Source organism: Myotis yumanensis, unplaced genomic scaffold (genome assembly GCF_028538775.1).
Source record: "Myotis yumanensis isolate MYYU_CA2020_CCGP unplaced genomic scaffold, mMyoYum1.0.hap1 SCAF_10, whole genome shotgun sequence".
Lineage (NCBI taxonomy): Eukaryota > Metazoa > Chordata > Mammalia > Chiroptera > Vespertilionidae > Myotis > Myotis yumanensis.
Window position 1 is genome coordinate 1,719,574 of NW_027223761.1, and position 21,169 is coordinate 1,740,742.

At 69.8% G+C, this 21,169-nt stretch overlaps 1 protein-coding gene across 1 annotated transcript in view; it reads left to right on the forward strand.

Moving 5' to 3' along the window:
• The first annotated feature begins 1,617 nt into the window (after window positions 1-1,617).
• Window positions 1,618-21,169, forward strand: part of MUC5AC (mucin 5AC, oligomeric mucus/gel-forming) — a 38,808-nt gene continuing 19,256 nt past the window's right edge. The window contains 16 exon segments of the mRNA XM_070426273.1: window positions 1,618-1,675; window positions 14,988-15,103; window positions 15,935-16,007; window positions 16,529-16,588; window positions 16,773-16,932; window positions 16,934-17,384; window positions 17,660-17,750; window positions 18,450-18,559; window positions 18,661-18,874; window positions 18,979-19,104; window positions 19,341-19,458; window positions 19,630-19,768; window positions 19,902-20,012; window positions 20,381-20,450; window positions 20,578-20,715; window positions 20,822-20,986. Of these exon segments, the coding sequence (XP_070282374.1) occupies window positions 1,618-1,675; window positions 14,988-15,103; window positions 15,935-16,007; window positions 16,529-16,588; window positions 16,773-16,932; window positions 16,934-17,384; window positions 17,660-17,750; window positions 18,450-18,559; window positions 18,661-18,874; window positions 18,979-19,104; window positions 19,341-19,458; window positions 19,630-19,768; window positions 19,902-20,012; window positions 20,381-20,450; window positions 20,578-20,715; window positions 20,822-20,986 (2,200 nt within the window).

The following is a 21,169-nucleotide window of genomic DNA, read 5'->3' on the forward strand; positions in this document are numbered from 1 at the left end:
CCGGGAGAGGCCTCGGCTCCAGCCTCCAGGACGGGCAGTGCGTGTCCAGGGTTCCAGCCGCCCAGCTCAGGCCACGAGGACGCTCGCGAACGACCATCTTGAGGGGCCGGCCCCCATCTTCACTTCACAGATGGCGAAACCGGCTGAAACCGGCCACCGGCCAGGGTGTCACAGGGCTGGGCCCGCAGCACCCACCACGTGGCGCGTCTGCCGGAGACGCTGTGCCCGTCTGGGCGAGGGGTGGGGCACGGGGACCTGGCCAGGCACTGCCCCCCCTCAGAGCACCCACTTTGTCCCGCCCGGAGCACCTCCGAGCCCTGGGTTCCCGCTCCCCCAGCTCGGGAAGCCCGGCCCCTGAGACAGCCCCGCTGCCGCCCGGTCTTGTCCTGTAGCCGCGTGGCCCCCACAGCCGACGCCCCTCCTGCATTATCGATCGTTTGGGCCTTTCACCCCCTATCTCCTCGCACGGCAGCAGCTTATTTAACAAGGCCCAGAGCTCGCGGCCAGGAGGGAGGGGCCCCTCAGTGGCCGGGGACCAGCGGTGTCCTCTCATCTCAGCGCCCCCAGGCCTGCACCCAGCCCGGCGCCCCCAGGTCTGCACCCAGCCCAGCACCCCCAGGTCTGCACCCAGCCCGGCACCCCCAGGCCTGTACCCCCAGCCCAGCGCCCCCAGGCCTGTACCCCCAGCCCAGCGTCCCCACGTCTGCACCCAGCCCAGCACCCCCAGGTCTGTACCCAGCCCGGCGCCCCCAGGTCTGCACCCAGCCCAGCGCCCCCAGGCCTGTACCCCCAGCCCAGCGCCCCCAGGTCTGCACCCAGCCCAGTACCCCCAGGCCTGTACCCCCAGCCCAGCGCCCCCAGGTCTGTACCCCCAGCCCAACGCCCCCAGGTCTGCACTCAGTACGGCGCCCCCAGGTCTGTACCCCCAGCCCAGTGCCCCCAGGTCTGCACCCAGCCCAGCACCCCCAGGCCTGTACCCCCAGCCCAGCGCCCCCAGGTCTGCACCCAGCCCAGTACCCCCAGGCCTGTACCCCCAGCCCAGCGCCCCCAGGTCTGTACCCCCAGCCCAACGCCCCCAGGTCTGCACTCAGTACGGTGCCCCCAGGTCTGTACCCCCAGCCCAGTGCCCCCAGGTCTGCACCCAGCCCAGCACCCCCAGGCCTGTACCCCCAGCCCAGCGCCCCCAGGTCTGCTCCCAGCCCGGCGCCCCCAGCTTGTGCCGGCCCCCAAGACCTCACTGAGAAGGACATTGGGCAGGTCTGGGGGGTGCGGCCTGTCCCAGGCACCAGGGCCCCCGGGGCCTCCTATCTGTGAATCCAGGGCTCAGATAAGACCAGACCCAGAGCAGCCGCTCGGGGCCAAACCGCAGGCACCGCAGAGCCTCCGGCCATTGGCGGGAGACGGCCGCACCCAGGCCCCGGAAGTGCACCCACCTCCTGGCCCTCCCGTGGCGGCAGCTGCCAGGGCCCATTGAGCTCTGGATAAGCCTCGGTGGGGAGCCCGGTGCCGTCCCCCGTCCAGCCTCCGCCGCTGCCGGGTGGGGGCGGGGCCTGCCATCACTTCCCAGGGGGCCCGTCGGTGTCCGCTGCCACGCGGAGAGCCACGCTGCCCGCACCGATGGGGCAGCAGCGGGGGGAGAGGGCCGAGGGCTCTGAGCGCAGCCAGGTGGACGGAGGTGCCTCCCCCCGCTCTCCCTCCCGCAGCCCCGAGTCTGGACGCCCCACCGGGCCCCCCGTGGATCCGCCCCTGTGGCTCGGGCAACGGCAAACTCTCCCGCACGCCCTTTGGGACCGTCCGGCTCCTCAGTCCTCCTAGACCTGTCGTCACCGCGGTCTCTTCGTGGCTGGAGAACCGGACAGTTTCACGTCCTCACGCTGGAGTGACAATTCGGCTACAGCGGGGTCTTTCCTTTCAGCACTTTAAAGCTCTCACCAGTTCTTGGCTCTTACGAATAGAGTTGCTATAAACACACACACACACTCACACACTCACACACTCACACACACACAACTCACACACTCACACACACACACTCACACACACCCACACACCCACTCACACACACACACACACACACACATACACTCACACACACACTCACACACACACACTCACACACACACATACACACACACATACACACACACACACTCACACACACACATACACACACACACACATACACACACACACACACTCACACACATACACTCACACTCACATACACTCACACACACACTCACACACACACACACACTTGCACACGTGTGCACACACTCATGCACTCCTGTGCACACACACACGCACACACATGCACACTCACACACCCACACGCGAGCACACACACGCACACAATCACACACACACATGCACACAGTATGCGACCATCATGTCTGTTGGGCAAAGACCAGGAGCGGAATTGCTGGCCCTATGTGGGGGGCATGGCTTCCCACAGTGCTCACGGCCGCCAGCCCCGCCCAGGGCTCCACGTGCTCCCCACACGCTCCCCACAAGCTGCCGCTTCCTTGTGCCGGGCTGGGCCGGGCCGGTCTCCATTTCCCTCTGGCTGGGCTCCGTGTTCCCCCCCTCAGCCCCCAGGCTCTGAGGCTCAGTCCTTTGCTTTGGGAAGGTTTCCCGTTGTGGCTGTAACACGCTTCCTCGCCATTGAAGTTCTCAAAAACATTGTCTGAGAGGGTGGGGGTGTGGGGTGTGCACATGTGGGGGTGCACATGTGAGTGTGCATACACGTGTGTGCATGCGTGTGTGAGAGTGTGTGCATGCGGGTGTGTGTGAGTGTGTGTGTGAGTGTATGTGTGAGTGTGTGTGAGTTTGTGTGTGTGTGTGCATGTGTGTGCGTGTGTGTGAGTGTGTGTGTGCATGTGTGTGTATGTGTGAGTGTATGAGTGTGTGTGCGTGTGTGTGCGTGTGTGTGAGTGTGTGTGTGAGTGCGTGTGTGTGAGTGTGTGTGAGTGTGTGTGTATGTGTGAGTGTGTGAGTGTGTGTGCATGTGTGTGTATGTGTGAGTGTGTGTGTGAGTGTGTGTGCATGTGTGTGTATGTGTGAGTGTGTGTGTGTGTGTGTGTGTGTGTGTTTATAGCGCCTGACAAAATCTACCACCTTCGCATCTCTAAGGGCTCGGCTCAGGCGTGAGCACATTCGCGCTGAGGGGCAGCCGTGACCACCACCTTCTCCAGAACTTTCCACCCTCCCAGACAGAAGCTCTGTCCCCGTTAAACACTCACCCCCGGCCCCACACCTCCTACTTCCTGTCTGTGGGTCTGACTCGGGGACCTCCTCTGAGCGGGTCCCACAGGGCCCGTCCCTCTGGGTCTGGCTTATTCGCTCGGACAGCGTCCTCACGTCCGTCCCCCCGGGGCAGGCGGAGGGTCCCTTCCCCTTTAAGCGGGCGAGGTCCGCGTGCGGAGAGACCGCGTGCCGTGTGCCCATTTCTCGGTCAGCGACGGACACCCGGCTGCCTGCCCTCGCCCGCTGTGCCTGCTGCTGGGCCGGCCTCAGTGTCCGGGGGGCACTCGGTGTTTTCACGCAGAAAGGAGGGGGGCCCAGCCTTCGACCCCCTCGGCCAGGCCCCGCCGGTCGAACCCTCCCCTGAGCCCGCCCTGCAGGTCTGACCCCCGCCCGGGGCTCGGAGGGAAAGAGCGAACCCGGGAGCACCGGCCCAGATATCGTCATGGTCACCCACGCCTTCACCCCTCTGGCGGGGATGCTGATGCCGACCTCTGACCCTGACCTTTGACTTCCAATCCAGGCGCCTGATGCGGGGTGAGACCAGCGAGAGGCTGCAAGGCCCTCATCTAGCCTGCGGTGGCCTCCGACTGACCCCCGCCCAGCGGTGCCAGCTGCAGCCACTGCCTGACCCCCCGGCCCCGGAGGCACCCAGGTCTCTCAGCAGCTGCCTTTTCCTCGTTCCCTTTCTCTCCTTGTCTCTGTCTCTCCCTGTCTCTCTCCCTGTCTCTCCTTCTGTCTCTCTCTCTGTCTCTCTCTCTGTCTCTCCCTCTGACTCTCAGGCCGCTCCCTGGCCCGGGTGGTGCCCGGCGGCGGTGTCACCCGATACGGCTTAATTAAAACCCCATCCATCTAGCTCCCCGGCAGCTGGGCCAGCCCAGTGCGCAAACAAGCATTGTGGCCCCCGCCCTGGGTTTGGGGATTTGGGGACCGGCTGTGGGGCTGCAGGGGGACAGCCCTCCCCCCTGCCCTCCCCCTAAACACGCTGACACCTCCTCCCTCCGGGCCCCTTGGAAATGGAGGGGCCTGAGGCTGCTCCCCGGACCCGCAGCCTGCCCGGCCTGCCTGGTGTGGGCTCCCTAGGCGGCTGGCAGGGCCGGGGGAGGGGCGGATCCTGGGGTCTCCGGGAGCCACTTGGGGAACCGCTCGGGCTGAGGGCACCGGCCCCGCCCCCGCCTCCTCCCTGAGGCCCCCCTGCAGGCCGCTCCTGCCCGGCCGTGGGCGCAAGGTGCCTTCTGGGGGGCGGCTGGTGCTGCAGCCCCTCCTCTGTGGCAGCCTCGGGGTCTGAGGCCGAGAGGAGGGTCCCACCCACGGAAATCGCCGTCCCCGGCATCAGTGCTGAACCCCGAGTCCGACGGGGCCGGCCGCCAGGGTCCCACATGCAGACGGCCCGGTTGGGGGGGTGGCGAGTCTCAAGCCTCAGGAAGCTCTGCTTTGAGAGGAAGCCGGGCCCCTCCGCGGCCCCATTCCTGCTCCCCACCTGCTGTCATTCTCCCGTGGGCTGGCCCCGCCCGTCCTCACACCTGGGCGCCCCTCAGGTGTGCCTGTGGGACGTGGAGAAGGTGTCCGTGCGGGGCAGCCCCTGGGGCGGCCGGGCGCAGGGTCCCCGCCGCACAGCCTGCAGCCGCCCGGCCCTGGGTGACCACCACCCGCCCAGAGCCCCGGCCAGCACCGTTATGGACGGGCCCGCGAGTGGCCTTAGAGCCCACGGACACGCCGCCCAGGCAGCCCCGCACGCAGGGGGTGCCTTCCGCTCCGAACTGGACGCTGCTGCCCAGAGGCCCGGGGCCTTCCGACGGGGGCGTCGGGGAGCCTGACCGGGGCGGCAGTTCGGGGCTGGGTCGCGGTTCTGAGCCACACTCCCCGTCAACCTCGGCGACCTCTCCCCCGGTCACACTCCCAAGGCCAAGGGGACAGGGGGGCCCGGCCTGTTTTCCCGGGGGAATAGACGGGACTCCCGCTGCCCCCTCTGTGCCGACTGCCTGGCTCAGGGGCCCCTCGAACCCGAGGGGCTGTAGCCGGACTCGCCTCCCCAGGGACCCGGAACCGCCCGCCCGCAGGCGGGAAGAGGTCGGGTCAGCTGGACGGAAGGCGCACAGGGCCCGCCCTCTGCCTCCACTTTGGGGAAGCCGTGCCCCGCTGATCCACCGCAGGCGCCCACAAAGTGCACGTCCTCGGCCAAGGGTGCCCTCCGGGGCCCCAGGCTGGTCACCCCTCCCACCCCGACCCCACCTCCTACTTCCTGCCTGTGGGTCTGACTCAGGGACCTCCTCTGAGCGGGTCCCACAGGGTCCGTCCCTCTGGGTCTGGCTTATTCGCTCGGTGCAGCGTCCTCACTTCCCGCACTGTCTGGTTTCTCCGCCTCCGGGCGGCTGGGAGCCTGTGTGCAAAGGGCTGACTGTGACCTGAGGTCACAGGGGGCAGGCTGCCCGGGGCGAGGGCTCTCTGGGTGGGCAGCTCCCCGTGGCCGTGGCTGGGGGACAGGGCCGTGGTGCTAGAGGGGCCCGGGGGCACCCCCAGCGCCCACTGCCCAGGCCTGCCACAGCCGCAGAAGCCCACTGCCGCTGCCTCTCTGCCCACCACGGCCCGAGTGCTCCAGCGCCCACCGCACCCCGCTCCCCGTGCCGGCGGCAGCCTGGGGGCTCATTTCTCCCCGCAGGTCCCGGCTCACTGCCGGCGGGACCCAGCCCTGCACCCGTACCAACGCTCTCAGGTGTGGCCGGGGACTGAGGCCCAGGGTCCCCCAGCAGTGCCACTCTGCCCCCCGCCCGGAGCCGCCTGATTGGCAGGGACCCAGGGGGCAGGCCTGGGGTGTGCGGACATTGTCCAGTCTCGCGGGAGCGTCAGGACAGCCCAGCCTTCCCTCCCACTGACTGGGGGACACATGGACGGAGGCCACTGCCTCGCCCAGCCGTCCTGCCGGTGGGCACGGCCCCCAGGTGAGCCCGCAGGTGTGGAGAGCAGGGGGGAGGGCGGGAGCCTGCTGGACCCTCAGCTCTGGCCTCGAGGGACAGTGAGGCAGCAGCGAGCCACGCCCTCCCGGTCTGGGCCCAGCGGGCTCCCCTCGGGCGCAGCCTGGCCAGGGCCGCAGGGAGCAGATTAGTGCGTGGCCTCCTGCGAACCCGGCCTTATCGAGGCCAGGATGTTGTCTCAGGTGGAGCCGGGCAGGCCCGGTGTGCTCGGCCCCCACCCACGGCCGGGGAGCGGGAGGGTCACTGGATGGCCTGCTGGTCACGGGCGGGGACGGGGCCAGCGTTCCTGTCGTTGGGGCAGGAGGGGCCACGGCTCAGAGGTGGGGTGCGGTTAAGAGGGGTGAGTGGTGGGGGTTGGAGAAGTGGGAGCGTGGGGTTGCCCGGCCCGCCCCCCTCCCCCCATGCTCCTGCGTGGGAACATTCCCTCCCCGAATCACGGCCCTGGGACGCCTGCCCACTGCCAGCCCACGCGGAGCCTCAGCCCCGTGCGCCTTCCAGGAGACCGTCTGCCCCCCACGGGCAGTGGGCCCCTCCCCCGGATGCCGTGTCCACGGGCAGGCCCCTCGGCCGAGTCCCAGAACTGCCACGTGTGGGGGCTCGCTGCAGCCAGAGTCTGTGGTTGTCTGTCTGTCCCCCCGCGGTGGGCCTGGGCCTGGGCCCCGGGGCGGCTCTGAGCGGGTGGAGTCACTGGGAGAGGAAAGCAAACACCTCTTTGTCTGCGGCCTTGGCTTCTGCTCGAGGGGCACCGGGGACAAAAGCCCAGCGGGCCAGCAGCCTGCCGTCTAGACAGCCCCCCCCACCCCAAAGTGGGCAGTGGGGCTGGGCCCCCAGGAACCTGCTGAGGGGCCGGAGGAGTGACAGCCGAGAGCCGAGACTCCAGATGCCGGCTCGGTGGGCCTGTCCCATCAGACACCTCCTTTCTGCGTCCCCCCATTATCCTCCAAGCTCCTCTCGTGGAGCCAGGATGGGGCCCCCTGCAGAGCCTGAGCTGCCGGTCACCGTGTGGGGTCCCGTGTGGTCCCGTGTGGCCCCGTGTCCTCCATATGCACTTCAGACGCCCTGGGCCCACAGGGACCGCAGTGCGCCCACCCTCCCAGCATGCGTGCCCCCAGCAGCTGGTCTCCACTCCCGTCCTCACCGCACCCTGCAGGCCCCTCGCCCTCCAGGCCCCTCGCCCTCCAGGCCGTGTCCCTGTGGCCCACCCCCTCCCCTCCCGGCTGTGTCCCCATCACCCACCACCTCCCCTCCCGGCCACAGCCGCCTCCCTCATGCACCAGCTCCCAGACTCGAGTCCCGAGCCTGCCTGGGAACATCTCCGACACCCACGGGCAGCCCCGGAAGTCGCTCCCTGTTGCCTCTGCCCGGCTCACGGAGATGGTCCCCTGGCCAGGCCCAGAGCAGGACCCCCGCGGCAGCCGGCCAGCTCCCGGCAGACAAGCCGATGAGCCCCAGCCGGGAGGTCTCTGCTGTTCAGCCACTGCCGACTCACTCACACCTGGTGGCCTGAGAGGCCAGATAACCAGCCTAAACATGACCCACTCGGGCCTGGCGACCCACCAACAGCTGACCGCCTGCAGGAGGCCTGGAGCCCGAGGCCCCGCGTGCATCCGGCACAGGGTCCAGGTCCAAGACACCGGTGACCAGGGGCCTCGGCCACGAGGAAGGCAGTCGGTGGACACGCCCACGGACCACACACTGCAGCCTGGGCGGTGCACCCAGTGGGGAGAGCCTCCGCCACCCCCCAAAGGGTCACGGGTTCGAGTGCTGGTCAAGGGCACGGGCCCAGGTTGCTGGTCTGATCCCTGGCCCTGGTCGGGGTGAGTGCAGGAGGCAACCAATCGCTGTCTCTCTCATATCAATGTCTCTCTCTCTCTCTCTCTCTCTCTCTCTTCCTCTCTCTCTCTCTCTTCCTCTCTCCCTCCCACTGTCTCTAAAATCAATAGGCCCGGCTGGTGTGGCTCAGTGGTTGAGCATCGACCTATGAACCAGGAGGTCTTGGTTTGATTCCCGGTCAGGGCACATGCCTGGGTTTCGGGCTCCCTTCCTCTCTGAAAAATAAAAAAATCTAGCTATATTTAAATCAACAGAAAACTATCCTCGGGTGAGGATTAGCAAATTAATAAATAAAATAAAATAAATAAAACTCTGACGCGTCACCTCTTGGGGAACAGCAACCCGAGGGATAGCAGATTCCTCATCAGAAACCAAAGCCCCCAATGAAGCGCAACCCTGGGCAGGAGCAGGAGGAGGCCCTGCCCTCGTGAAAGCTGCCCCCAGAGCACACCCCCCGCCCCCCCCCCCCCCCCACGGGGAGGACAGACAGGCAGGGCCTGCCCCGGAGGCGCGCCGAGAGCTGCGGGCACGGGAAGAAAAGGGGGGATTACGGGTCAGCTCACCACCGAGACTGTAGCGCCAACACCCCTGTCCTGACAGCATCACAGAAACCAACACGGATGCAGGGAACCTGACACCGCCACCAGGATGTCGCGCGGCGTTCCCAGGACGCGCCCGGCCCCACGCTCAGCTCAGCGCCCGGGACCTGGGCCCAGACCGGCTGCGTCCCGGCCGGAGAACCGCAAGTTCACTTCATTGGAATCGCAGTTTCTCCTCTGACAACAAGGGAACCAGCTGGGAACCAGTAACAGGAAGTTAAAGGAAAGTTTACAGAAAACCCTCAAATACTCAGAAATATATTTCTAACTAATCCTGCCCCTGCCCCTGCCCCTGACCTGCCAGGGCAGGGCTGAGGGATGCGGCTGAGCAGGGAGGAGGGTAACGCAGACCAGCAGCCAGCGGCCGGGGCAGGGACTGAGGTCCTGGTGCAGGGACCCGAGGGTCTAAGGGCCCACGGCTCTGCTCGCTGCACTTCCTCAGCTCAGGGCACGTGGCCCCGGGGCAGGACCCGCAGCCCAGCACCGCCCTCTTCCAGCCCAGGGCTCAGAGAGGGCGTCTGACCTCGGGAGGGGCCTGGCCGTGCTGGGGGGCCTCTGCTGCCCGCCCCCCGAGAGCTCCCCACTCAATCTCCCGGCCAGAGGCCCGGCTCCATCTGGTGAGGATGTCAGGGACCCCAGGACCCTCTGCACCCCCAACGCTACTGAGCAGGCGAAGGCCTAGGGGGCTGAGGGGAGAGAGTCAGCTGTTCAGTGAAAGAGCTGCCACGGACGCAGGGGGCCACAGCTCAGGGGTCCACGGGGGCCACGGAAAACGGGGGCCACAGTGTAGGGAACCCAGATACCGGCTGAGGGAGGTGGGGAGTCAGAGTCCAGGCTCCATGCAGCCTGGGGGCCGAGGGCACCCCGACTGGGGGGGGAGGGCAGTGGCTCAGAGCAGGTGTGCGGGGCGCCTGGGGCCGTGCACCGCACATTCCTAGGGCCGGGCGGGAGCGAGCACACAGGCCCCTGTGTTTGCCAAGGGGGAGCCCGGGCAGAGCGGGCCCTGAAGTGGGTCCGGGGCTCGCGCTCCTAGAGGTGGGTGGCGCCGGCCTGGGAAGACCTGCCCCCGATCCTCTCAGCCACACTCGGTGAAGGGCCCTGGAGACACGGCTGGTCTGTGCCCTGGGGTGACACGGGGTCAGGGGTCAGGAGCGTGCCCTGTGACCCCCCCTTTCCAGGCCTGGTGGGACCTGGCCAATGCACTTACGGCGGCTTGCTGGGCGGGGGGGGCGGGTTTGCTGTGATTGTTTAATTTGTGCTGAAATACACATCACATGACAGTCTACCACCCATTGCCCATCACAGGGCACAGCTCAGTGTCTGCCCAACTGACACCGTCCCCATCAAACACTGGGCCCTCCCCCCGCGCCCGCCCTTGGCCCCCCGCCCCCCACTTCCTGTCTCTATGGAGCCCCTGGGGACCTCTTCGGCGGGGGCCACACAGCGTCTGTCCCTCTGGGCCTGGCTGATCCACGCTCCGTCGGGGGCAGCGCCAGGGCCCCTGCCTCTCCCAGGCGGAGTGAGGTCCGTGTGCGATGGGCCGCCTGTCATGGGTCCTCGGCTGCCCCCCCACCCCTGCCTGCTGTCCTGCGCTGTGGGGCCGTGGGGGCGCACGTGTCCCGGAGACCTCACCCTCCATCTGTTTGCAGATGCGCCCAGATCAGTGCCTGGACTTCTGTGTGTGATTGACACCGAGGACGGCGTCTGCTGAAGAGCTGAGCCCTCAGACAGCCTCCCCAACCCCTTCCCCGCCCCCCCCCCCCCACTCCGTGCTGAGGGTCCCCTCCTCCGGGGTCGGAGGGACCGGCTGCGCCTGCAGGTCCGTGCCCTGGGAGCCCCGAGGGGCGGTCACACAGCAGAGCCGCCTCCACCTGCCCCCTCGGGGCCCTTTGTCCTCACGTAGGCCCCCCGCCTGGCAGGCCCCCAGGTGCACGAGCTTGGGCTGCGGGGAAGTTGGGGGGGGGCAGAGGAGAGGGGTTCTGAGTGCAGAGAGCCACTCCGCACCCTCCGTGCCAGCACCTGGGCTTCAGGGAGCAGCACCCCTGCCCGGGCCCCGGGGGCAGGAGCGAGAGGCACTCAGGTCAGGAGGGAAGGGATCTGGGAGCAGCTCTGCCCCAGGGTCTGTGAACACCCCACCCCGATTCCATGGTGGGTGAGTGGCACCTGGGGGGCTGTGGCCTGTCGGGGGGCTGAGGACCTTTGCATTTCCTGGGGCTGGAGGAGGGCGGGGTGGGGGGGCCGGGCTGCAGGAGGCTGTGCCCAGGTGGGGAAGAGCCCTCTAGCCCAGCAAGGCCGGCCCGGCCGGGGCAGGAGAGGCAGGAGTTGGGGGGTGAGGGGGGTAGCGGGGGGCCCAGGCGGGGCCTCCCTGCGGCGGGAGTTGTGGGGGCAGAACCGGGTCCTGGGCAGAGACCTGGGGAGGAATTCTGTTTGTCCAGTGATTCAGACGAACAAACACGCACGGAGGCCCTGACCAGCGGGCCCCGCCACGAAACCAAACGTAATCCGCCACTCAGAGCGCACCCGCCCCTCGCCCATCGGGGAGGCGGGCCCCACCCGCGGGCCCCCCCCCCCCCCCCCCCCCCGTGCTCTCCCTCGGCCCCAAAGCCAAGCAGAGGGGCCCGGGCGCCTCCTCCTTATCGGGAAGTTCCCGGCCGGGAGAGAGGGCAGCCCACCCAGCCTCTGTCAACAGGCGATAATCCCAGAGCCTCCTCCACGCCGCCCGGCCCGGGGCCTCCCCGCCAGCACGGCCGCTTCCGCCTCCCCGAGGGGGGGCCGGGGTCCCCATCACACGGAGGCCCGGTGATGCCCCCACCTGTGACCTCGGCAGCCGCAGCAGCTGGTAGGGTGGGTGGCCCCTGACCCCATCGCATCGCATCCCGCTCACCGGGCGTGCGGACACTAAGCCAGGGCGATGGGCGGCCACGGAGATGTGCGTGCCCCCAGGACCGAAGGCGCGGCCTTAACATCCCGAGGCCAGCCGGATCCGGGAGTCACGGCCACTCCGGACGCATTAAACCTGCGAGGGTGGGAGCAGCCGCCCGCTCAGACTCTCGGGGGGGGGGGGGGGCAGTGGGGCAGGTGGGGGTGCTCCCCGGGCACCGGACAGCCCAGAGGGCGCCTGGCTGGCTCATCCCCGCGCTTGGTCCCGGGGCAGCCTCCTCTGGTCTCCGTTTCCCAGATGAGAAGCCTGGCGCAGAGAGGGTGGTGCGCTGGCCCAGGGCCACACAGCTGGTGGGTGCGGGGCGGGTACCACCTTCTCCCAGGTGTGGGGCCCCGGCCCTGGGCCTGGCCAGGCACCTCGCTCCCGTGTCACCTGGGAAGTGGGGATGACACCGCTGTGGTGTGAGGCCTGAATTAAAGACGCGACCAGAGCCTCCCCAGGGACTGTGCCTGGAGACGCCGTCCAATCGCCGTGTGGGGGACACAGAAGCCGGGGGGGCGGAGGGGGACTCCTTTCGGATGTGTCCGGGCCGGGCCCTGCCTTCTGGCCTGAGGGGGGGTCGGGGTGCAGCTGTTGACCTCTGGATTGGAGGCGCCCCGAGTGGGGTGGAATTCGAGGTTCTGCGCTGCGCTCGATTCTCCTGGGCCCTGAGGGTGAGCGCCAGCCCCACGGAGCCTCTTTTCTGCCCCAAAGCCAGGCCGGGCAGAGGAGAGGCAGGCAGCCCGCGGGGGGCGGGGGGGGCAGCCCCAGGTCCCCACCAACCAGTGACCCCTGTGCCAGGACCTCGGCTGTGCCCAAGACTGGAACATCCCGGCCGGCCGGCGGCTCAGGGCTTGAGTGGGGACCTGTGAACCAGGAGGTCAGGGTTCGATTCCAGGTCAGGGCACAGGCCTGGGTTGTGGGCTCGATCCCCAGAGGAGGGCGTGCAGAATCAGTGATTCTCTCTCATCATTGATGTTTCTATCTCTCTCCCTCTCCCTTCCTCTCTGAAATCAATAAAAATTATTAAAAAAAAAAAAAAAAGGACTGAAACACAGCGATGAGCAGGGAGAAGCCAGCACAGGGACAGGCCGGGCGGGAATAGCCCCCTGGTGATCTTGACAGGAACAGGCGGGGTCAGGCTGGGCCGGGTCAGGTCGGGGTCAGGGCTGGGGTCAGGGCTGGGGTCCGTCCAGGGCTGGGCAGAGCCGGTCCTCGTGGTGCCGGCAGCCCAGCGCTGCCTCCTTTACTGGCGGGTGTTGAGGGTTGAGGGAGCAGGAGGGCAGAGGAGTGGGTGGGACCCCCCAAGAGAGACCCCTGAGGAGAGAGACCCCTGCGGGGGCGGGGGGCTGCGTCAGTCCTGTCACGAGTCCCGGGGCCCAGGCCTCATCCTCATCCTCCCCTGAGAGGGGCACGTGGAGGGGCAGCTGGTGCCGGGCCAGTGGGTCCCCCGGCCCCACAGTGCACCCCACCTGCAGGTCCGAGTCCCTGTTCAGGGCGGGACCCGGCTGGCGGGTGCCTCGTCCTCACCTGGGTGGGCTGGCCGGCACCCCCACACACAGATTATCTGTTGCCCGCTTCCTGTCCCGCTCCCAGTGCCCCCGTGAGTCATGCCCGTGATAGCGTGGCAGCAAGAGCGACACTCTGGGATGCAGCCAGGGCCTCCTCCCAGCTCCCCACACCCCCACGGTCCTCCCGTCCCCATGGCAACGCCTAGGACATCCTGAGGGTGGGACCCCAGCTCGCTCTCCCTCTCTCTCTCTCTGACTCCGAGAGCTTATCAGACCTGGGAGGGGGGCTGGCACGACCCAGGCACCCAGGGAACAAAGCCTGCTTGGGCCGCCGCCCTGGGCCCGGGTGTCCTCACATGTCCCCCCCCCCCCCGCCCCCCGCTCCCTGCACACAGCCCCGAACTGTGAGTCCCCTGCCCGTGTGACCCTCTTCCTGCGGGGACGTTCACAGACCCCCTTTCCAGAGGAGGAAACTGAGGCTCAGAGAGCCAGCGGCTCGTCCCAGCTGGGCCTCCCTGCACGCCCCTCCCTGAGCGGGAAGCCCCCAAGAGGGGGGCAGAGCGGCTGCCAGGCTGCGTCAGGGACCCCACTGGGCTCGGGAGGTCACAGGGCGGACCCTGAGTTTCGAGTCCGGGCCAGGACCCAGGCCAAGGGAGTGTGAGGGACACAGGCCTGTCCCTGTCACACCCCAGAGGCTGGGAGGCCACAGGTCAACCAGTCACAGGCCTGAGCCCACGCCACAACCCCTGACCCACCTGACTCACCAGCCTGGCCCTCAGAAGGCCATGCCCTGCACGTCCGAGGCCGAGCTGACCCGCCCCGGCAGCGGGCACAGCCGGCCGCCCGGAGCTCGCACCCGAACTTGCACGCTCATAAGATGCCGGCCTGGCCGCGCTGGGCTTCCCCCTGGAGCCCCCCTCGAACCACCTGACGCGGGCCACCAGGCCGCCCGCCTGGCCCCTGAGACTCTAACCCAGATGGACACCTCGGGGGCCAGGCCGGGGCGCTCAGCCTGAGGGTCCCTGGCTCCCGAGGGGCCACGGGGAGGGCCGGAGTCAGGCCCTGGTTCCCACGCCCCTCGTCTAAGGACAAGCAGACCCGTCCGCCTGCCCGACCCCTCCGCCCGGCTCAGCACCAGGTGACCGGGAGCCTGGGCAGGTCCAGAGCGCGGCCGCAGATTCTCAGAGCAGCTCTGAGCCCCTTGGGTCCCAGCCCCCAGCCCAGCTGCCCCCACTCCCTGAGCTGCCTCCCCTCCTCCGGGCGGGGGGGCCGGGGGTTCACACACTCTGGTGCCGTTTCTGCCGGAGCCATCAGGGCTGAGACCTGGGGGGACGGTGCCTGGCCAGGTGGCATCGCCGCACAGCTGGGCACCAACACCCCTGCCCTCACAGCCACAGGCCACCGTGAATCCAGCTGCCCACTGCCCGCTGCCCGCTGCCCGCTGCCCGCTGTCCGCTGCCCACTGCCCGCTGCCCGCTGCCCGCTGTCCGCCGGGGCGAGGAGCTGAAGCACAGCAGGTAGCAGTGGGCTGGGCTGAGCGGGTGGGGGGTGGGGAGGAAGGGCCTGCCCTGGGGAGCTGCCCCCCCAAGGCCCTCTCCAGGGCGCGCGAGGCTGGCCTGGTGAGGAGACCCGTGGCCTCTGGCTGCATGAGCACGGGCCAGAGAGATCCCCAGGGCGGGGGCCCAGCAGCAGGACGCCTGAGCTAGGACTGGGGGTGCCCTCAGGAAGCCAGCCCCCCCCACCCCCCCCACCCCCCTGGCACACACGCTCATCTCTACCTGGTTCTGGCCGCCGGCCAGCCCACAGCCCGTGCCCACTGTTTACCTGGGTGAGGGGGGCCGCGGCCGTGCCCCGCCTGCCCGTGGAGTCACGTGGCCTCAGCCCCGGGTACAAAGCCTCCTGCCTGCAGCCCTCCCCAGAGGCGGCCACTTCTCCCACCTCTCGCCATGGGTGTCGGCCTCAGGGAGCCCGCGCGGCTCTGGGCCCTGGCCCTGGCCCTGGCCCTGGCCTGCGCCCAGCACACAGGTGAGGCTCTTCCAGGGCCGCCCCATCCATGGTGGCCCTGGGCCCGGTGGGAGCGGCGGCTCAGGGGCCCGGCCTGCTCGCGACCAGCTGAGGGTGCCCGCCAGCAGCTCCGGGAGCTCGGCCTCCGCCTCAGCCGCCCGCCGTGTCCAGCTCCCGGGGCTGGTGGGCGCTCGGGCTGCAGGCCTGGGGCTGAGGAGCGGAGCCCGGGTCCCGGCCCTTGCCCGCCCGCCGCCCTGTCGGTGGGCAGCCCCAACCCTCAGGACTCGCCCTCCGGTTCCCCTGGCTCACAGCTCTCGGCCCCCTTCCCCTCGGGCCCCGGGGGTGGGCTGGCGCCCCTCCTGCCATCTGGGCTGCCTCTGAGGACCCCAGAAATCAGCCTCCAGTACTTGGGCGGCCTCGGGGCTGACACCACCTTCCCTGGGCCCCCGGCCTCGCCAGCTGCAGCCCCCGCTGCGTGGCCGGCACCCCCTGTAGGGTCAGCTCCTCCCCACTCTCGGGCCCTAACCTGCTCCCCGTTTCCCTGGGGAGCCTGGTGCCTCCTGACCAGCTGTCGGGACCCTGGGTTTACTGACGGGCCCCTCAGAGGCCGCGCCCCGGGCGCTGCTGGGCACGGTGTCTGCCGTGTGGACACGCATTGTGAACGAGGGAATAGCGAGTGGCTGCCCTGGAGATCCCAGGTCTGGCTGGAGGACCCCCAGCTGGTGGACTCAGCTGAGGGGTGCTCCTGGAGGGCCCAGGCGGCCGGCCCAGAGCCCCCGCAGACGGCCCTCCCTCCAGGCACCGCACGCCTCTCGCCCGCCCGGCTCAGGCCAGCGCCTCCTCTCCCCACAGGCGGGGCCCAGCTCGGCTCTGCACCCAGCGAGGAGCACCCGCACCCCCCCTCCCGCCCTCCAGGGGCCCGGCGGTGAGTCTGCCCCTCCTCTCAGGGCCGCCCCACCCGTCCCGGGACCCGAGGGGCCACCCACCCTGCGTGCCTGCCAACCGGCCCCACCGCGGGGCCAGGGCTTGGCTGGGGACACCCACGTGCAGGCAGGGGGCTGGCGGGCGCCTCTCGGGGTGTGTCTGTGTCCACGCTGCCTGTGCGGGGCCCAGAGCTCGGCCTGCTGCCCTCCCGGCCCTGGCGCGGGGGGAGGCGAGGATCACCTCCCAGGGGCTCCCAGGGGCTCCCTGCCCCGACCTCGGCACCGTGGGGCCCGCTCCAGCGCTGGGCCCCTTTGGGCGTTTTGAGATTCTGGGCGTAAGGAGCCTCCGGGCCACGTGGGCATGAGCGCCGCCAGCAGGTGGAACTGGGCGAAAGCCTGAGGAAGCAGAGCCAGCTGGTGTGGGAGCCACAAGACGCGGGCAGACCCCCCCAACCCCTCCCCCCCCCCCCCCCGTGGGCAGAGGAGCGGGAGGGGCTGTGTGTCACCTGCCCTGTCCCCACAGGCGACGCCCTGCGCGGGGTGACCATCCTCCCGCCTCTGAGGACCGCCCCGGTGGTGCGCGGTGAGTGACCCCGCAAGGCTGGGGGCTGTGGTCGGGGGTCCTCCTCCCTCAGGCCGGGGCCCCGCTTCCTGGGTGGACAGTAATTGTCGGAAAGGGCCCCCGGGTGCTGGCAGGACCCCCCAGGCGCCCGGGCTCGGGCAGGTGCCGCCGGAGGGGGCCCTCAGCACGGCCGCGCTCCCCACAGCCCTGAACCCCGCGCACAACGGGCGGGTCTGCAGCACGTGGGGCGACTTCCACTACAAGACCTTCGACGGCGACGTGTTCCGCTTCCCCGGCCGCTGCAACTACGTCTTCTCGGCGCACTGCGGGGCCGCCTACGAGGACTTCAACGTGCAGCTGCGCCGCGGCCCCCGACGGCCCGCTCAGCGTCACCATGAAGCTCCGCGGCCTGGTCCTGCAGCTGAGCCCCGGCTCCGTCCTGGTCAACGGCCGCGCCCGTGAGTCTGGGCCCCGGGGCAGTCCTGGGGGGGACGTGGGGTCACCTTCGGGAGTGAAGACGGGTGGCGTGCCCCCAGGCCCTGCGCTTGGACACCAGGGCTCTGTGCTGCTCCTGGAAGTGTCCCTGTCCCGCCCGCTGCCCCGTCCGCGGCTCAGGGAACTTGTCACAGCCATGGCCGTAGGACCCTCCCTGCCGGGGTCCAGCCCCCGCCACCCTGTCCACTCCGGCCCCTCTCCCCGCAGGACCCAGCTGCCCTTCAGCCAGTCGGGGGTCCTGGTGGAGCACAGCGCCAGCTACCTGAAGGTGGTGGCCCGGCTGGGCCTGGTCTTCATGTGGAACCAGGACGGCAGCCTCCTGGTGAGTCGGTGCGAGCGCAGGCCCCGCGGTGGCGCGGGGAGGGCGGGCGGGAGGGCTCGGGTGAAGCTGGGTGGGCAGGTGGGGGCCGGGGCCGGGGCGTTGCCTCCAGGGCTGGACGCCGCTGGGTCCGTGGCTCCGTGGGGCGCGCGGGCGGGTCCCCAGCCCAGGTGCCCTCTGAGCGGCCCGAGTCCCTCCCTGGGGTGCCAGGCTCCACCCTCGCGGTCCCTCCTGCCGGACGCCCTGGTGGGCCCGGCCTGACGCGGCCTCTCCCTCAGCTCGAACTGGACACCAAGTATGCCAACCAGACCTGCGGGCTCTGCGGAGACTTCAACGGCGTCCCCGCCTTCGACGAGTTCTTCTCCCACGGTGAGCCCCGCGCCCCGCGCCCCGCGCCCCACAGGGTGCCGCCAGGGCCCAAGTCCAACTTTGTGCACCTGCACCCACACACATGTACACTCACACATGCGTGCAGACCTGCACACAGCTATGTTCAGGCATGTGCATGGATGCACCTGCACACATCCACACGATCCCAGCATACACGCACACACACACGCACACACATGTGATCCCGGCCCAAGGCATGCTCTCAGCATGCTCATGTGATCCCAGCTGCCGGCTCTTTCTCAGTGAGGTTGCTCAGGGCTGTGGTAGACCCTGAACACACACCCTCACCTGACATCGGGCCCTGTCACTGCCCTGAATGCTGAGGCTTTGCCACCCAGCAGTGCCCCAGGCCCCCTCGGCCAGGCCCTGGGAGCCCACCCATCAGGGGTTCTCAGCCCTGGGGGACCGAGCCTGCCCAGCGTCCGGGGGGCCCTGGCCAGGGAGCTCCAGCGCAGGCGTGGCTGGGCTCCGAGGGCGGGCAGGCGCTCAGGGTCACTCTCCCGCCCTCTGGGCTGCGTGCCCGCCTCAGCCTGTGCCCAGTGGCTCCTCATGTCATCTTCACAGCCCCGCATGTCCATGTAGCCAGTGTGGACAGGGCGGCGGGCATGGCCGGGATCCCTCGGGTGCAGGGCGGGAGGGGCCCCAGGGCCTGCACAGCCAGCCCGGTGCTTCCCGCAGGTACCAAGCTGAGCGCCGTGGAGTTTGGGAACCTGCAGAAGATGGACGGCCCCACGGAGCAGTGCCAGGACCCCGCCCCTGAGCCCCCGGGGAACTGCTCCATCAGCTCGGTGAGCCCCGCGTGGCCGGGCCGGGCCAGGGTCACTGGCCAGGGTGAGGGGACCGGGGACCCAGGCCCCGAGCCCGGACTCAGGTGCCCGCTCTGCCCCAGGGCCTCTGTGAGGAGCTGCTGCTGGGCGAGCAGTTCCTGGGCTGCAACGCCCTGGTGGACGCCGGCAGCTACGTGCGCGCCTGCCAGCAGGACCTGTGCCTGTGCGAGCACGCCGACCCGGCCCGCTGCGCCTGCCCCACGCTCGCCGAGTACTCCCGCCAGTGTGCCCACGCCGGCGGGCGGCCCCTGGACTGGCGGGGCCCCGGCCTCTGCCGTGAGTGTCCCGCTGCCCCGCCCCCCCACCCCCCCCCCCGCCCTCCCCTCGCCATCCTGCCCCGCGCTGGGCGGGGTGTGACGAGGCCGGGCTCCTCTCCACAGCCCAGACCTGCCCTCACAACATGCAGCACCGGGAGTGCGGCTCGCCCTGCGCCGACACCTGCTCCAACCTGGAGCACTCCCAGCTCTGCGAGGACCACTGCGTGGCCGGCTGCTTCTGCCCTGAGGGTGAGCCCCCTCCCCCCCGCACTGCCCTCCCCCAGGACCGCACGGTGCCTCCTGCATCCCGCTGCTGGAAGGCCCCCCGACCCGGCCGTGGCCGCTGAGCCCTGGGACGGAGGGGCCGAGGCGCAGGGCCACAGAGCAGAGGGCCTGCCCCCTCCACACGCTCACGTGTGGACAAGCCCCCCCCCCCCCCGCCCCCCCCGCCCGGCACCTGCCACACAGCCTGCCTGCTTCCTCAGGGACGGTGCTCGATGACATCGGCCAGACCGGCTGCATCCCCGTGTCCCAGTGTCCCTGTGTGCACAACGGGGCCACCTACGCCCCGGGGGCCACCTACTCCACAGACTGCACCAACTGGTAGGACCCCATCCCTCCCCCCACGTGGTCCCCACCCCCCCCGCCCCGTGCCCTGGGATGGCCCCTCCTGGGGCTGCCGTCACACTCCGTCCTCTCCCACTCGGCGGTCTGGGGGTGCCCGGGGGGCTGGGGAGGACGTGGGGCGGCACCCAAGGCCTGTCTCTGCCTCAGCACCTGCTCCGGAGGCCGCTGGAGCTGCCGGGAGCTTCCGTGCCCCGGCACCTGCGCGGTGCTGGGAGGCGCCCACTTCTCCACCTTCGACGAGAGGCCCTACACGGTGCACGGGGACTGCAGCTACGTGCTGGCCAAGGTGCGGCGGGTCCTCGCGGGACTGCTGTCAGGCTGCGGGGGCCACCCCCCTGGGCCCTGGGCGTCCTGGGGTTCGGCGTGGGCGGGAAGGGGAGGCGGCGGGGCAGAGTCTGAGGCCCGGTGTCTGTCCGCAGCCCTGCAACAGCAGCGCCTTCACCGTGCTGGCCGAGCTGCGCAGGTGCGGCCTGACGGACAGCGAGACCTGCCTGCGGAGCCTGACGCTGAGCCTGGACGGGGGGCGGACGGTGAGTGCAGAGCCGGGCCGGGGAGGGGCGGGCCTCATGGTGGGGACACTGCCCCCGCCCTGGCCCTGGCCCCAGGACCTCCCGCCCCGGCCGCTGCGTCCATCCCCGAGGGCAGCACGGTGGGGTGGCTGCTCCAACCGCCCACAAGGGTGGTGGCTTCTCTGTGGATAAAAGCACCTCGGATTTTACGTGATTACAAAAGCGCATCCTCGGTCCCTGTAGAAAACTTGGGGTGAACATGAGTCCAGGGGACACCGGGCATCCGCTCTGGTGGGGCCAGAGGCCTCAGGCACATTTCACAGCCTCCGGGGCGGCTGGGGCCCCGCAGAGCCCCCCCTACCCTTTGCTAACACGCCCGCTGCCCCCAGGTCGTGGAGGTCAAGGCCAGCGGGGAGGTGCTAGTGAACCAGCTAGTCACCCAGCTGCCCGTCTCGGCAGGTGAGGCCCCGCCCCGCCCCAGCCCCGGGACGCCCCTGAGGCCCGCCCCGGGACCCCCCTGAGCCCGGCCCTGGGACCCCCCTGAGGCCCGGCCCGGACCCCCCTGAGCCCGGCCCTGTGTCCGCAGCCGCCGTCACGCTCTTCAGACCGTCCACCTTCTTCATCGTGGCGCAGACGCGGCTGGGGCTGCAGGTGGAGGTGCAGCTGGTGCCCGCCATGCAGGTGTTCCTGAGGGCGGCGCCCGCGCTCCGAGGCCAGACCTGCGGTAAGAGCCCCCCATTCCCGCCCGCCGGTGCCCCGGGGCCGCCCCGCCCCTAGGCCGTTCCCCGTCTCACTCCCCCGCCCCCCCCCCCCCCCCCCCCCGCCCCCAGGCCTCTGCGGGAACTTCAACCAGAACCAGGCGGACGACTTCCGCGCCCTGAGCGGCGTGGTGGAAGGCACGGCCGCCGCCTTCGCCAACACCTGGAAGACCCAGGCCGCCTGCCCCAACGTCAGGGGCAGCTTCGAGGACCCCTGCGCCCTGAGCGTGGAGAACGGTTCGTGCTCGCACCCGCACCCCGGCTGCCCACGGGGCAGGGGATGGGGACAGGGGCGCTCCAGCTGCTCACGGGGCTGGGGAGGGCAGGGGCGCTCCAGCTGCCCACGGGGCGGGGGGGAGGGCAGGGGTGCTCTGGCTGCCCATGGGGCGGGGGGGGGGGGGCCCGGGGGCGCTCCAGTTG